This window comes from Zalophus californianus, chromosome 15 (genome assembly GCF_009762305.2).
Source record: "Zalophus californianus isolate mZalCal1 chromosome 15, mZalCal1.pri.v2, whole genome shotgun sequence".
Classification (NCBI taxonomy): domain Eukaryota; kingdom Metazoa; phylum Chordata; class Mammalia; order Carnivora; family Otariidae; genus Zalophus; species Zalophus californianus.
In genome coordinates this window covers 74,943,226-74,960,661 of record NC_045609.1, presented here as the reverse complement: position 1 = coordinate 74,960,661, position 17,436 = coordinate 74,943,226, and the positions used below count along the sequence as shown (strand labels likewise).

General features: G+C 54.6%; 1 protein-coding gene across 1 annotated transcript; it reads right to left on the bottom strand.

The window, feature by feature from the left end:
- Nucleotides 1-5,441: 5,441 nt before the first annotated feature.
- On the bottom strand, nt 5,442-16,818 carry KCNK18 (potassium two pore domain channel subfamily K member 18). Its single transcript, XM_027588097.1, is given in 4 exon segments — nt 5,442-6,063; nt 6,065-6,239; nt 13,935-14,063; nt 16,599-16,818. Coding segments are annotated over 4 exon segments (1,146 nt in total).
- Nucleotides 16,819-17,436: the final 618 nt, after the last annotated feature.

Below are 17,436 nucleotides of genomic sequence, written 5' to 3'. Positions count from 1 at the left end.
CTGGGCTGTTGGCTACAGAATGCACCACACCTGGGTGGGGGGTCACATCCTGCCTGAGCCCCCACGATCCAGACCACCCCGGAACCACTGGGAGACCCATTGAGAGTGTCCTGAAAACTGAGGCTAAATACACCCTTTCCACCTCGCAGGCAGTAGGGGGGGGGGCTGGAGAAAATGGAAATGTGCCATTTTCTGCCTCCTAGTCATAGTAATGGGCTCAGTTAGAATTTTTTTAAGAGCTTGCAAAGCTGGACACTGGGCTACCACACTTTCTATGGGTCATCTTGTTTGATCCTCACAACCCTTTGAGGTAGGTACTAATTTTATGTCGATTCGACAGGTAAAGGAACCTACCAAGATTCAAGGCTGGCCAAGGAGGGTCTTAACCACTAAGCCACACTGCTCCTTGCTGGTCAGCATGACACCGAGGGGTGCTCTGGAGGAAGTTTCCAGATGGCTGGCCATCTGATTGCCTTCCTCTTCACCCTTTCTATCGGTCAGCTTCTTTCTGGGCATCTCTGGAGAGCAAACTGTCCTACCACCTGGTAGAAACCAGGGCACGGATCTTGTTAGCTTATTTTAAGGTTATCTGACTGTGTGCGCAGGCTGAGGTGGCAGGAAGGGACGTGATGCCCCGTGGAAATGTGGCTGGACCTCTGTCTGGACAGGATGCTGGAAAAATCAGCAGGTGGCTGGCTTAAGAGGCTGTCCCTTTGGACATCCTTTTCCTTCTCGGCTGGGGTGAGGGGGAATCTAGGTTTTATGGATGTTTATTCAACTTAAGGGGCCCTCCTAAAAAGAATGCAAAATTACCCAATCCAAACCAGATGAGAACACGTATATTTGTTTAGAATGAGAACAAATAACAAATTCCAAGGATGACAAATACAAAAACACGCCCCTGTGTGACCACATTGTCAGAGCGTCTCGTGGCCTCGGAAGGTCCCTGAGCTTCTGTTTCCTTCGTCTCCAGGTAGATCACCTCTGTCCTTCACGCTGACCTTGATCGGAGTCAGTGGAAGTCTCCGATCCTCATTCTAGGGCTTGGTGCCGCCCACCCAAACTGGGGAAGGGGCAGTATTAGAGAAGCGCGCTGTCTAGACCGCTGCTCCGAGGACAAGGGTTCACAAATGTGCTGCCTCCCCAGATGTCCGCGGCGGGGGAAAGGCGAGGAGCCTCCTCTTCGGGGACCGCAGCGAGGACTGTAGTCCGAGGCGTCCACTCTCGGGGGTCCATGGCGGCAGACAGGATCCTCCGAGGCTCCCTCCCGGAGGTGCGGAGCCGCGGACGCGCCGCCTGCTGGCGTCGGAGCGTGGGGCTCGAGCGGTCTGGTGGCGCCACCTGCTGGCCGTTCTGGGGAGCAAGGTCCAGCCGCCAGACACCGTCCTAGGGTCCTGGTGGGAGCGGTTCCTCCTTCGGTTTCCCCCACCCTATGAAGCTCCGAGTCCCCACCCACCTGGCAGCACCGGCCAGGACAGATTGCCCTTCCCGGGGCAGCGCTCGCTCTCGCAGCCCCCAGGCTCCGCGGGAATTGGGCCTCCTTCATCGTTGACCTTTCCCCATGTCTTTGGCTGGGTCATCTTGAGAGAACTGCTTAATGTCCTAGAACAGAAGTTCAGTTTCTTCTTCTGTTAAAAAAAGGTGGGGCTGGAATCTAACGATACCATGTGCTGGGCTGATGCACAACTGGGTAGGGCGACCTCCACGGCTGCCGGGGCAGCGCCTCCCAAAGGCTTTGGTCCAGGTGCCTGGATGTCAGAGATGTGCTGTGCATCTGCACCGGGAGGTTCTGCCCCCTGAGTCGGAGATGCAGTAGGTGATCACCGAAATACTTCCTTCTGCCTCCAGTCCAGGGGCTTCCGGGCCACTTCCAAGTCCCCTAATTCCCCACGCTGACTCTAGCCAAGCTGAAACCCTGCAGCCATTCCTAGAGAGCCCAGTGCTGCTGGGGAGTTTGATCATCAGCCCCCAGGTGAGGCCTGGCCAGGCAGGAAGCAGGCTCCCCTGATCACCAAGACATAGCCTGAGTTTGGAGAAGACAGAGGGTTAGCTCTTTTGGGGACAGGATCCATTCCAGTCTGCAGGAGGCCTTCCTGGCCGGACTACCCCTGCAGTGTGCTTTCCCCATCCAGGAGACCTCATGCCTTCCCCCAGGTGACTGTCCCCATCGGCTGGTGACACTCGGGGAGGCTGTGAATACAGCAGTTAGAGCAGTGGTTTTCAAGCTTGAGAATGAAACTTTCTTAATCAAACATCAGAATCCTCTGGAAGGCTTGTGAAGACCGCCAAGCTCACTGTCCAGTATTTTGGTCCAGGAGGTCTTGGATGGAGCCTGAGACTCTGCATTTCCAACAAGTTCCCAGGGGATGCTGATGCAGGTGGTCCACTGAGAACTACTTTAGAGTCAGATTAGACCTGGGTGTGAATCCTAGCTTTGCCACTTCCTAGCGGTGAGTCCCTGAGCTAGTTACTCGGCCTCGGCTTCCTCACCTGTAAAATGGGCACCATTCTCTCAGCACTGCAGGGAATGTTATATAAGATGGTGCACATGAGGACTCAGCTCCGGGCCTGGATGTGGTAGGTGTGCGGTAAATGCTGGCTGACCTCCTTTGGCACCTAGTCCTGCCCTCGGTCCCCCTATATGTATGCGGCTGACACTGCAGAGCAGGCTAGGAAGATGACAAGGGAGCAAGAACACTGATGATGGGGACCCTGGGGGCTCAGTTGGTTAACAGTCTGATTCTTTATCTCAGCTCAGGTCTTGATCTCGGGGTCATGAGATTGAGTCCCTCATTGGGCTCCACGCTGGGCATAGAGCCTACTTAAGAAATAAGATTAAATTAAATTAAATTAAATTAAATTAAATTAAATCTAAAAAACAATGATGATGGAAAAAGACACCATCTTTAGCAGGGCAGACCTGAGTTTGGAGAGGGCCCAGCTACAGTACTGTAACCAAGGAAGGGATTAGAGTGGGTGCAGTGGGAGTGTGGGGGAGACTGTGGTGATCACTCCCAAGAGTCCGGGGTCACTACCCAGAGGAGGTGCCATGTGCGCTGAACCTCAAAGATGAGTCTTCGTCTCTCCTGGATGAGAGAAAGGCATTCAGGCCAAGAGAGCAGCTGGTTCTCAACTCTGACCACACACTCAATCACCCTAATACCCCACTACCCAGGTGGCACCCCAGACCAATGACTGAGTCTCTTGGAGAGGGGAGGGAGACACATGAATTCTTTGAAGCCCCTTGGGTATTAGTGTACAGGCTAGGTTGAGAACCCCCTAGCAAATCCTTGGAGGAATGAATGCACATTCCTGCACAGGGATGCAGAAATAAATAGCTCAAGGTGGCTGGAATATGGGGTGCATATGGGCAAGAAATGAGGACCAGGAAGGCATGCTGGGCCATTTCCCCAGAACTGCAGAACACCCACTAGCAAGTGCAATAAGCAAATGATCGTGATGCTTAATTTACATGATATGTATCCCTGACAAACTGCATGTTTGCATTGGAACAGGACTTGCTATTGCCTCCAGAAGGGAGTGGCTGAGAAATTCGAAACCACCTGTAATTACCTCCATGTTTCTAGGATGTACCTGATTAATCTTTGGAATCCTCTTTGAGAGTGGAAAGTAACAATCACTCCATAAATGTTGGTAGAACTGAATGAACCTTGAAGAGCCCTTTGGTCCGGTCATGTGCTCTCATTTGAGTGGCCGGTCTGGATTGACCTTTGAGTTCAAGGGGTTTTGCTGCACCCGGGCCGCTGTGATTTCAGGGATGTCAAGAAACCCCATAAAAGCCCTCATCCTGGTGAGTGGCTGCCTGAAATCCCACTTTCAGTGCTTTTTGTCTCTCAGTGGTTCTTGCTTACACCTTGCCAATTCCCTTTCCTGAGGCAGGTCTTAAAGTGTTGAAGGGGCAGGAACCTCATAGTTGTGGGGAGGAGGAGGGAAGATCCAGAAAAGAAGACCCGAGGCCCCTCTGAGAGCTGGCCCTTGGCAGTGACCTGAACCTAAGGCAGAATAGAAAAGGTTCAAAAGGTAGGTGCTTCCTTTCCTTTCTAATTGGAACCTCCTGGCACTTTTTATTGGTTTTTGCAATCTTTGTGCTATACTCTGGAGCAAAGTTCACCACTTACCCAGGGACTCATTTTGTGAATTACCAGATTTCCAAGATTCTCTCAAAGAAGTTTTCCAGAAACGTTGATTCTCTCAAATAAGACATTTCTCATAACCAACCGAGGAACTAGGAAGACTCTTGTACTACCCCAAGCATGTCCACACACTGATTTGTTACATCCTCTCCCCGGCTGGGCTTCCCAGGAGTGACTCGGAGACAAGGATTTGTGTGCAAGTGGGTCATTTGGGGGTGATCTCAAGAGAAATGGAGAAATGAAACCGAGATGAAGGAGGCCAAGGCAGGCGATGTGGATGAGCAACTGAGGTTCCATTCCACTGGGGAACTCGGCAAGACAGTGTTGGATACGACCCAGAGTCAGCCCGTGGGAGGGGCAAGCAGCTGGGCACCATCCATCCACCTGTTCCTGTCAGTTGTTGATTGAGGGGTACGCCCAGGAGCGCTCACCCGTTGGCCCTTCTAGCCTGCCCCGCATAGGCCCGTGCTTTAGTGACTAGGGACAGTTCTCAGGCAAAGGAAGCTGGAGTCCCAGGGCATAAGAGTGGGGCATCCACAGCATCTGCTATAGAGCTCAGCTCATTCACGTGCCAACTCAATCAGGAACAGCTCAGGAGCATATCCCCCTCACTGAGCGCCAACCCTCTCCTGTACCAACCATCCACCCGGGCATCAACATTTGCACACACCTACTCTCTCAGGAGGCACCAGCCCTCCACCCTAGTGACAACACTGGTCTACAGAGAATCTGGCAGTTGAAATAGCCCAGGCCCCTGAGAACACAGGTGACAATCCCACCGTGGCCTCAGTGCATTTTGGGTGGGCCAGCATTGGGCTGACCTTGCACACATCCATGAAGCCATTCAAGAAAAGAGGTGGTTCAGACTCACTCTCTTTCATCAAGGGTGAACAGGCAGTAGCTCGGGAAGATGTTAATGGAGCTGAAAGTACAAATTGCAAGAGCAATGGTAATTTTTTTTCTGGTGACTCAAGAAAAGCTGTGATATTCATAAGGTGCTTTCATCTACATCAGGTGGGACATTTGAAAAATGAAGGTGGGGCTCCAATTAACCGGGCTTTGGAGGATGGTGATAGTTTTTGTCTGACGTCTTGATATGAAGGGCATTAGCCATGTTTCTGCAGGGCCTCAGGACCAAAATCAGCCCACATGCAGGATTTGTCTCTAAGCCCCAAGGTCTCAGGGGACAGGCTGCAGGGACACCAGTTCCAACTACTCTGGCCCCCAACAGACAACGCAAGGAAACCAGCTCAGCTGGTGTTTGTCACACAAGAGATGGCAGAGATTTCACTTTTTAACAGGGTGGTAAAATACCCCTTTTGCAAAGAACAGCACGAGATTTTTGTAGATGTGAATCAGCCTGTTTTGCACCAACTTGAAAGTGATGCACACGATCTCCATCCCAATGATGATATAAATGGAGAAGAACAAGAAGAAGTGGGGGTGTTCTAAAATGGTATCCCCAAACCCAATGGTGGTCAGTGTGACGAAGCAGAAATAGAAGGCGTTCTCGAAGTCCAGCGTCTTGTCCCAGATGGGGAAGATGGCGGCCGCACAGGAAATGTAGGCGAACACAAGGAGGGCGATGACCGGGAGGGGCACGTCCAGCTTCTCCACCTGCCGTCCCACCTGGTCCAGATCGCTGATGACCGAGTCGGAGAGTCTTCCTGACACCAGCTCGGGACACGAGTTACTCCTCTCTGCGGCCCGCGGGGGCGGGTGCAGCATGTTCCGTTTCTCTCGTGCAAGAAGTCTCTCGAACAGATCCGTGTTGCTGCTTGGGGTGGACGGACACGGGCCGGGTTTGGGGCCCGGCAGCTCTTGGGCATCTGTGACGATCCTCGGGACAGCCTCGCCCGCGGGCATGGTGGCCGGCTTTCTGCAGAGCAGGCGGGAGCACCAGTAAGGGGAGGGGAGGCGGGAAGAATGGGAGTTTTTGGAACCGATGGTAAGACGTGGACAGGATGGTGGCCAGGATGTCACCCGTGTCCATGAGGACTAGGAACATCAGGGGGATGCCAAAGAGGGCGTAGAGCATGCACAAGTATTTGCTGAGCCTGGTGACTGGGTAGATGTGACCGTAACCTGAGAAAGAGGACAGAGCCCAGGGTGGTTGTCTGCTCTCCCACTCCCCCTGAAAAGAGCTTTAAAGAGACCTCTGTCATTTCTCCTCCCTGGTGTGACAGTTTACACAATGTGTTTGAAAATATTCAGCTTAAAGCATTCATCCGCCATCTGGCCTTGGGCTCGCTTTGGTGGGAGGAGTGACAGGTGAAACTCAGCTTCTCTTTAGGATAAGGAGCAATTCATGTCCAGATCTTTGACCCAAGATGCCCTTGGCAGGGGACAAGCATGTCTGGGAGTGAGCTGATCGCTTTTCATTTTGCTGCGGCCATACCTAAGCATCCACATAGCAGGATGAATGCAGGGGAGAGGCCGTGGACAGCTTTGCCATCAGACCCACCTCCTCCTTCATCCTCCACGAAAGCACCTGTTGTTAAGAAGCCACTCTTGTCCTCCCCAGGATGTCCGGCCCTCCGTTTCTTTGTTCCTCTGTAACGGGCTATTAGTATTTGCCAACAGTGTACAGCAGTGTGCACAGCATGTGGGGCAGTGGAAGGATGGAAGGAGTGAAATGCAGTTGCTGCCCTCAGAGCCACTGTGGTTCAGTAGATTAGACAAACACTTCCCAAACGCTAGTGAAGTGGTGAGGATCCCAGCATCTAGAATCTTACCAACCTGAGTTCGAATCCCAGCTCTGCCATTTGCTAGAATGTTACTTGACTTTGGCTCACATTTTCAAGTTTCTTGTCTGTAAAATAGGGATGACCATCCTTGCTTGGTATACTGACCAGCTGGAAGGATTACGTGAGCCCAGGGACTGACCCATAGTGGGCAGCTGAGAAATGTTGGCAGCCCTGTCCTCAAGCTGAGAATAGCTGCTGGTCACGCTTACTATGGGCTGGTGTCGACCCACCAGCAGAGGTAGACATCGTTAGCACCATTCACAGGTGGGGAAACTGAGGCTTGGAGAAATGGAGCAACCCAGCCAAGAACATTCAGTGACCAAGAGTGGAGTTGGCAGCCAAACCCCTAGACCCACCCAGCTGCCACACCAGCATTCATCCGCACTGGGCCAGGAGCACCCAAGGGCATGGAACTTGGCAATCCTTACGAACCAGTCGACCAAGCAAAGGGAGGGGTGGGCTGCGGCTTCCGTGCTCTTCAGGAGCCCCTCATCCTTCCATCATCCCAGCCCCGACCCTCCTGTCTACAGCAGGGCAGGAGCAGAGAGGTGTCAAACCCCACAGCCCAGGTAGTTGGATCTTCTGGAGTGAGCGAGCTCAGTGACTTCAACAAAGTGAGGGAAAAGCTTTTGTATTAAATGCCTGTGTTTAATTTATGATGTCATAAAGGATGATTAATACAGGAAAACCTAGGCCAATTGTGTAAATTGATTGGAAGGCACTTGCTAGGCTGGCTAAGCCCCAGCCTCCTCCAGGGCTGTAGCTCCCTGTGGCTGACTCTGGCCTCAGGCTCTGCCTTCCAGGAGCACACACATGTTCAAGTTGCCCACCCTCACCAGGGTCCTGGGAGAGGGCTGGGGACCTCAGAGGGTCTAATCAGTTGGCATCCACCACAAAGCACTCCACACCGCCCTTGGCTGACTCCCGAGGCACCATTTGGTGGCAGGGGCAGTTAAATCTGAATGTACATTCATAGCGTAGGTGCATATTGAGCGCTTACTGCATGTGCTGGGGACACAGTGGTGAGATATCCAACCTTGCTGAGCTTCTGGTTTAGGGGGAGAGGCAGATATGAATCAAATAACCACACTAGTGAGTATGCTATGGCAGATGGAGATCAACAACAGGACATAAAAGAGCAGACTGTTCCATGAGCAATTAGAACAAAAGCGCCCATCCTGGATTTGCATTTATTGAGCACCTACCTTATGCCAGGCACTTGTGGGTGGGGTTGGGAGTACAATGAGAAACAGGCAGAAATCCTGCCCTCTAGGACTCCTAGTTGAGAATGAAGCAAGGCCTTGAGCTTAGTTCTCCACCATCAGCAGGATGTGATGAGGACCTGACAGGTGTATGTATGTCCCAGGGGACAGGAATGGGAGCCGCATTGCTTCACCCTCCCATTAGAAACCCAGGCTTGTTCCATGGGGCAGGACTTGTTGAGACAGTGCCAAGGCTTCCAAATGCCTCTGTTTCCCCTCCCTGTTCCGTGAGGGTCACTAGCAGCTCCGGTCCTCCCCTCTAGGAGAGGAGGTTGCAGAAGTGGCCTCAGCGCCTTGTTCGATCAAAGCCCAGAAGCACTGAGGCAATGAAGGTGGGGGTGGGGACTTAAAGGGGAAGGTGGAGAAGAGGAACAGAGGTGGCCATGGCGGGATGACCACCTGCCCAGTTTGCCTGGGGCTGAGGGGTTTCCCAGAACACCCTATTTTCTGTGCTAAAACTGTGGCAGTCCCAGGCAAACTGGACAGGTGGTCACTCCAGCCATGAAGAAAGGTGTGGAAAGAGTCTCTGGAGCAGGGAAGATGAGGGAGGAGGGCACCTGGAGCCTCTACTGGAGGGGCAGGAGCTCAGAGAGGCCTGGCCACGGAGTTCTGGTAGAGCCCAGGCCCTGAGTGTCAGCAAAGATTCTTGTGCCAAAGCTTGTCATGGGCCCCACATAGCCATCAGTCCTTAGGATGTCAGCAACAGCCATGAGGGCCCAGAGATGGGGACCGCCCTGTTTTCTAGATGGTGGATGAGCCCCCTGGGTTCCTGTGCACGCCCCGGCGAGTCAGGAGAGGCTCCACAGTAGAAACCTCTCAGCTTCCAGGAGACGGTCCCAGGGTCAGATCTATTTTAAAGAAAAGAACATCCCATTTCTAGGATAAAGTGTCTTTTAGAGTGAAAATTCCCTGCATAGCGAAATCCCTAATGCCTGCAACCACCATTATTACCGCATTTAATGGACAAGGAACAGGGAAGTCAGGTGACCTGTCTGGGGTGGCGCAGCTCAAAGCCGACAAGGGTGTGCACCCCTTACCTGAAGACTTCCCCTGTCCACCTACCACCCCAGTGTTCTCCTTGGCAAAGGTGAATTTAGTGGATTTAAACTAGAGGTGACTGCCTCTAGGTAGAACATGTTTAGAGTCCAGGAGATACGCCATATTCCAGAAAATGCATCAAGGAAGCAAATCTCAGAGAGCACACGGCCCCTGTGAAGGAAATTGTATTAACTGTACCAATTACTGAATGCTGAAATGCATAATGGAAAATCCTATCATTTCTTATAACATATTCATATATTCCAATACGGTCGGTCAATCCACTCCACTTAGGCTGTGAGTATTTAATAGTCCATGCACTTTACTTTCTTTCTTTCTTTTTTTTTTTTTAAGTAGGCTCCATGCTGGGCATGGAGCCCCCCCACCCCCAACGTGGGGCTTGAACTCATGACCCTGAGATCAAGAGTCTGAGGCTTAACGGACTGAGCCACCCAGGCGCCCCCACGCGCTTTACTTTCTCATCCAGGGGCACTGCCCCAGTTGGAAATGACTGGGGATTGACCAACCTCACACCTGCCAGGTGTCCCTTTTTCAGCATCAAGGCCAGGTACACTAAGGGTGACCCAAAGATGTAGGGCAGGAAGCATTTCCAACACTGCTATTGATTACACGCAGTGGAGAACCTCCCCAATATCCTTTTCCAGTTGTAATTACTGGACGGCATGATATCCTAATTGATTTGATAGGAGCATCGCTTTCTTGGGATTTGAACCAAGATAATGCATTTCCATTAGATCAGTGGTTCACAGCCTGGACTCCCATTAGAATCACCTGGAGGGCTCTGAAAAATACTGAGGCCTGGGTTTGTCCCTCGAGACTCTGACTTGATTGCCACGGGGTCCAGGCTTGGGAGCTTATAAAAGATAGCCAGATGATTGCAATGTGCAGCCAGGACTGAGGACCCTCGCACAGGGTCAGTGTTTCGAAAACGTTAGCGTGCATCAGCATAACCTGGACAACTTGTTAAATACAGATGTCTGGGCCCCACATCCATAGTTTCTGGCTCAGTAGGTCTAGGATGGGGCCTGAGAATTCATTCTCATGTCTAACAAGTTCTCAGGTGATGTTCATGCATGCTAATGGGTCCAGGGACCACTGCATTAGATCAGTTCTCAACGGGGACAGTTTGCCCGCCCCCCCCCCAGGGGACATTTGGCAATGTGGAGACAGCAGGGGAAGAGGTGGGGGCATCGGGCGGGTAGAGGCCAGGGATGCTGCTAATCATCCCACAATGCACAGGACAGCCCCTACCACAAAGAATCATCTAGCTCGAGCTGCCCACAGCGCCAGCCCAGAAAGCCTGCGTTAGATTAATCCCCAGAAGTTCTGGAGCAAAAGGGAAACAAACTGAACCCCTTTGCTCATCTCCACTATTTTCCTTGGGGCTACCGTTTCCCCGGCACGGTTGCTCCACTGAGCTGCGGGTTTCCCTGGAAAGGCCAGCTGCGCCTTGCCCCTGCCTTGCTGGCTGTGACCTCCCTCTCCAGAGCCTCAGCTCTCTGCTAAAGGCCACAGCGCCTACCCCACAGGACTGTCGTGTCATGAGGATTAGATAAGATCATGCGTGTAAAGGCTGTGCGCGCCATGCCCAGTGCTGGCAACAGCTCAGTACTGCAGTAGGTAGTAGTAGTCTTTCTGCGGGTTACCTTTACCTCCCCGCGGGTAGCAGCGACGGAGGGGAAGAGACCGGCTCCGAAAGGAGCCACATGGGGGCGCTCTTGGACACAAGCACGGGCCCATTCTGAAGCCCGTTGCCACAGACTCTGGTTGTCCTCCCGGCAACCGTTCCTTCCTCTTTCCTGGGGTACCCCTGCTCCCCCACCTGCTCTAGGGATAGAGCCAACCGTTCTAAGTCATTCTGGTGATCTAATCCCCTTGCCAGGACTGGCTTGGGGCTGGGAGGTTTCTATGCTGGTGGTGATGGCCATCCCTTTGTCTACCAGAGGCAGTGAAGCCCCAACGGGAGTGGACATTGGTGACCTGCTGAGCAGGATGGGAGAGAACCTGACGCTCAGTGCCACGGCTGAGCTGCACACCGACCAGCCCCAGGGCTGTCTCCACCGGACTCCTTACTCCGGAGGGAACACGTTTTCCTTGCAGTTTAAGCCAGTTGGGTTGGATTTTCCGTTAGTGGCAGCTGAGAGGATCCTGGCTGCCACTTACATTTATCCTCACACTGATCTGAAAGGCAGGACTGGGAGGCGTTACAGATGAGGGGACGAGGCTCAGAAGGGCCACATTGCTCCCTGATGCTCACACCACTGACCCAAGGTGGCCGGCCTCCAGAGTCCATAGCTAACCAGTGTGCGCCACCCCCCACGTGGGAAGGAGCCTCAGCACGAGCACCCAGGCACGGCCGGGGCTCTGTGACCCTTGTTGGCCCATCCCTCTCAGGGACTGGTACTCTCTTGAATGAAGACAGGGCCCCAGGCCTTTTCCCTGGCCAAGAGGGGCCGGGGCTGAGCCATGGGCCCCACTCCCAGGGGGGATGCTGACCCAGGAGCTCCCGAGCCTTGGCGGAGGGCAGTCTCACCACCTCCACTCCTGTGACCCGCATCCCCAGCAGGGGACACTCCTGCCAGCCCTGGCATGGCCCTTCCGACCTGGCCCATCCTGCTGCACTGCCGCGGAGGGAAGCCAGGGGCTCTTAGTTACTCGAGCATCCTCAGAGGCAGGCCCAGCGACACAGCGCCCAAGTGCAAGAACAGCCCAGCCCCCCAGCTCAGGAGGCTACTGCTCCTGCCATGTCCCCCCCACTCCTGTCTGCTCTCTGTTCGGTCACCCAGGAGCCCACACCTCATGTGGCCCCTGAGAAGAGGATCTGGGGCCCCTTTAAATGAGCAAGTGGCCACTGCAGGGGGCAGCTGTGCCCCACACCCTCCCCTCTACCCTGGGCTCTGGAAGGGCTGCCCTGGGCCAGTGACTTGCACGTAAGGGATCTTTGCTTTCTTTGGGGGCTGAAGACACATGTAAAGGAAGGGCAGGGAACGGGGTCAGGCTGGCTCCTTCTCTCCAAGTGCCTTTCCTTCCAGGCACTGGCATCAACTCCAGCCAGACACAAGGTCTCTCTGGAAATCGGAGCTGCCCCTGCCCCCCAGGCACAGGCAGGCTCTCCCTGGGGCTCCCTGGGCAGGGCTGGGCGGGGTCCCTGCAGCACCCCACAGATCTGCAAGGCTGGCAGGCTACTCTGGGGAAAGAGCACTGGACTTGAAGTCTCGAGGCCTATTTGCGGGCACCAGCTCTACTCACTGTGTGCCCTTGGCCCCTGGCAGCACCTCTCTGGGCTCAGGCTCCCCCACCTGATCCATAAAACCTCGCTGAGCTTTAAAGGAGGCAGCTTAGTACAGCCCCGGGGGGTAACTGTTAGCACCCATTACCCCCGAGGTCCTTCCTCCCTCCCCCTCACTGTTAGTGCTCCTAGTCCTGCGCTCGCCCACCGGCCCTCCCCACACCACACCCCCGCTTCGTTGCTCCCCTCCGTTCCCTGGGAGTCAATTGCCATCTATACGCTGGTGACTCTGAAACTCAGCTCCGCAGCCCTGCCCAGGGCCCTGGGCCCCAGACCCACATTTCCAGCAGTGCTGGGTGTCTCCCCTCGGAAGTTCCACTGGAGCCTTGACCTTGACTGGCCCTGAATCATCACTTCCATCCCCCGGCCCAGCATCCTCACCACCCTCCCCGCAGCAACCTGCCGGTCCCATCCAGCAAAGCTAGAGACTGCGGTGCCTTCCTCATCCCCCAGGTATCCAACCACTGCAGACTTTCCTGCAGCCTTCCTCCAATCCACCCCTCTTCTCCGTCCTCATGACCATGGTCCTGGATGAGGCCATTGCCATCATCACTCACATAGGCTGCCACAGAAGCCCCCCTACCGCTCTCCCTGCTGCCAGTCTTACCCTCTCTGATCCCTCCCCCCCCCCATGCTACAGCTGGGCTGATCCTTCTGGAACGCTGAGCTACCGTGTTCTTCCCTTGCTTAAAACCCTCTAGACATTCCCCACTGCCCTCAGGATGAACCCAACCTCTTTGCCCAGCTTGCAGGGCCTTCCCGTGGACTGGCCCCTCCTCTCCCTCCCACCCCTTGTCACCCCTAATTAACCTTACAGTGCCTACCACTCCTTCTGCTACTGGGCCTTTGTCTTCACGCCCACCTTCCCCCACACTGGTGACTCCTGCTCTCCTTGCCTGACTCAGCATGGCCGGCATCCCCTCCCGGGAGCCTTTAAAATGTTCTTACCACTTCAGTCTTGCCTCTTGGACCACCCCCAAGCCTGGGACAGCTGCCCCTACTCTGCGCTCCCACGATACCCCGAATACTTCGCGTGCTGACCACATTCGATGCCTGGGAGTCCGCGCTGGCAGGGATCACTGGCAAGAGGTTGTCGTAGGAGAACATTCAGCCAAGGGGCAGGAAGGGGCTGAAAGGCATCCCCCTGCCTTGCTCCCTGGGGCCTCCAGCTTGGCAAGGGGCTGTACCCACCAGGAGAAGGGCACTCTTTCCAAATTCCCACCAGCAGGAGCCCCCACCTTAGAAGCCAGCGCAGCCCTGCTCACCGGCTTGGTGGACCCCACACAGAGGCAGCCCCCCATCACCATTTCTTGACCTAGTGAACCGAACATTCCACCTCCCCACCAAGGGGCCCCAGCCTCCCCCTTCTCCCTCTTGCTCCCCCACGTCTCTCTCCCAGGCCTGCCTTTGCCCTCGGACTTACCCACAGTGCTGATCACTGTGCAGCAGAAAAAGAGTGAGCTCAGGAATGACCAGTCTGCAAACCTGCTAAACCAGTGGGGCTTCACCTTCTGCAGCAGCGCCCCAAGGTCCTGTTTCCTGCCTTCCTCAACTGGGGAAAGAGGGGACCAGAGTGAGGCAGAGGGTTTTGCTCCAGACAGGTCCCACCACACGCAGGGGTCTTCCCCAGGGACCAGCACGCCCCCTGCCTTGTGGCCCCTTAACGCCAAAACCTGGTTCTGCGTTTGCTGTCTCTGCACTTAGTTCCTGCATTTAGTGCCTTCGGAGATAACAAGGCCACACACACACACCCCCCCTATGAGAGGATCCCCCAGGGAGAGGCCCATGGGTCTGGCCCAAGCTCAGCCACAGGATTGCTGTGTGGCCTGAGGGGGCTTCCTGAAACTTCTGAGCCTCTGAGTCTTTTGCTTTGCAAAGCGGCATTCTACTTCGGCTCAGTCTCTTTCACAGGGTTCTTGAGAATTGAAAGCAAAATGGGTCTCATGAAATGCAAGCTCTTATATGGATACAAACCATCCCCACTCCTGGAGGTCATTATGCCTGATGGCATTTGGTACTCACACTGGGATCTGTGGGCACCAAGGTGCCTGAGGATTTCTGGGAAGCCTTGGCTTTCACAACATCTGACCCAGGGCCAACAGAGCAGGACTGGGGCCCTGGTTCCTCAGGGAAGTTCCCACATAGTTTTGTTGGCCTGGGTGGCCAGTGGGCTTTAGGACCCCAGAACAATCTTGGGACTCTGGCACGCAGCAGGAAGTCAGTACTTATGTGAAAGGGTGCTGACCTGGGAGTCCAGACATTCTAGACCCGGCTCTGACCCTAAGTAGCTCCCACAGCCGTGGATAAGACGCTTCTTTCTGAGCCTGTTTCCCCACCAGGGAAGCAGCATGACGCGGCTGTGGAGTCCAAATGCCTGGGGTGGAATCCTTGGCTCCACCTTGTAGTTTGTGACCTTGGCCAGTTGCTTAACTCCCAGAGCCTCTGTTTCCTAGTGAAAGGGGTCAATTCATACAGGCCCCTGGGGTTGGTGTGAGGATTAAGTGGGATAACACAGGAATGTGTTCAGCACAGGGTCTGCACTTACTGAGCATTTTAATCTCCAACAAAAATCAGTACAAAATGGGGTTGGAGGGGTGCCTGGCTGGCTCAGTCAGAAGAGCATGCGCCTCTTGATCTCAGGGCCATGAGTTCGAGCCCCAAGCTGGGTGTAGAGATTATTTTAAAAAACAAAAACAAAATGGGGTTTGGACCAGTGCTAAATTCCCCTTGTATTCTGTGCGTCAGAATCTTTAAAAACTGTAGAAATAAGATTCCCAACCCAGCTCTGGAAATCCTGATTTAGTGGGTTTGGAGAAGAGCCTGGAAATGTGTATTTCAGACAAGCTCCCTGGATGATTCTGATGTGTGGCCAGGGTTGGGAAGCTCTGAACTTGTTACCATCAGAGCCAGGGGTGGCTCAGAGTCCGGGAGGTGGCGGTGGCAGAGGACATCTCCTGGGTCAGCTGAGCAGGCGTGTGTCTGTCTGGGACAGATGCAGACAGAAACAGTAGGACCCTCCAGGGAGGAGAGCCTGCCTCCTTTGACCAGCCTCCTGTCGGCCTCAGCTGAAAGAACCTGCTCGGAAGCAAGGTCAGGCCCATGGAAGGAGCTGTGAGCAGCCCCTGTTGAGGACCTACCTGTCACACCAGGGACATCCTTCCCCTCACTTGTGGAGGCTGTTTCTCCTTTGTCTTTTATTTATTAACTCTCTATATTTTTATTCTGGTCTATTAAATACATATTTGCAAGCTTTGGGGAATAAGGCAGAGCAGTAATGAGTGACTAAAGACAAATGAAATGCAGTAAGGAGATAGGTAAAGAGCCTGTGCCTTTCAAGAGGCTTCGTGTGCTTTATCTGCTTTCCACAGGGTCCCTGTGATTGGCAGGCCTGAGACTGTGGGCCCCCACCGTCCAGCACACTGAGACCCAGAGAGGGCAACAGCTCTACCTCAGATCGCACAGCAAGCTGGGGGAGCAACCAGGACTAAAACCGGGCCCCCAAGTTACCAGTTCCCTTCCCCTGAGTCTGATGGTAGAAAAGGCCATTGGGAACAGGAAATGGGAGAGAAGGGGGCCAGGCTGCTCCTCCGAGGGGACCAAGCCCAGTTTAATTGTCCCTTGAATCCTAGTTCCTGTAAACTGAGTCATGGGGCCAGGCAGGCATAATTCGGAGGACCAGCCTAGGAACCCCCAGCCCCAAATCTACTCACCCATGTCCCCCAACCAACCTCATCAAATCTCTGGCAATCCATCCTCCTTGGAGCCTGCCGGTCTGGGTGGGCTGGGAACTGAAGCTAAGGGAAGGGAGCGGGTCCTTCCAGAGCATGTACTTGGGGCTCAGTGCTTTCCCTACATTCTTCATAGCAACACTAACAGGCTGCTGTTCTCCCTATTTTCTGGAGGCGAAAACTGAGGCTCAGAGAGAAGTGGTTTGCCTGAGGTCCCACGCAGAGATGGGGAGGATACAAGCTGAGGGCTCCCGGGGCCCCCCCCCTCCCCCCAGCCTCCTGCAAGACAGCCCTCTGCTCTCCTGGAGCTGCCTCCACCCACGGAGAAAGGGCCCACCCCACCCAGGGGAGCCCCCTACCTGTTCTGTTGCATTTCAAGATGCCACAGAGCTCCACCAAGAACTCCTCAAACTCCGGGTCATTTGGCCCCAGGTTCTGGCCGCCCTCAATGGCCGAGAAGAGGACGGCACCCAGCAGCGCGTAGGTCACCAGGGAGCAGAGGAAGCAGAGGCGGGGGAAAAGCTTCTCCAGGGCCTCCCGAAAGCACCTCTGGGCCGGGGGTGGCCCTGCAGCCTCCATCCTCCCAGGAGCACTCAGAACAGGAGGAACTCGTGGAAGAGGCGGGAGCAGGCCCCAGCTGGAGGAGGAGGAGGAGGGCCGGGGGAGGAATGGGAGCGCCCAGAGAATGGCGAGGCTCCAGCACTAAGTGGATGGTGCGGGTGCTTCCCCAAGGACTGGGGAGCAGCCGGTTCTCATCACGTTCAGTTACTTAGACGGCGCCCCCCTAGCACCCCAAATTGCTATTGATCCGCCGGCCGGGAGCTGTCCTGCAGGGGCTCTGGGTGGACGCTGTGGGGGTGGCTTTGTGCTTTGGCCTTTCCCATCTGGCAGCTGCAATTTTGACTTCCAGTTACCAAATTTGACTTTTGTCCTTCCTGAGGGTGGTCTGGAAGGTACCTGGTTTCTTGGACTGGTACTAATAATAGCAATGGCCACGGCCGGAGCTCGGCAGTCTACGACATTTATCCTGTACGGATCAAATTACCGGCCCTAATTCTTCACTCCCCTGTAGCATAGCGCCCCCCGCCCCTTTGCCACCGCCTTAAGGTGGGCAGAGCTAGACCACGTGATTTGCTCTAACCAATCGGCCGTTAGCAGACGGGACGTAAGCAGGGGCTTGAAATGTCTGTCCCCGGT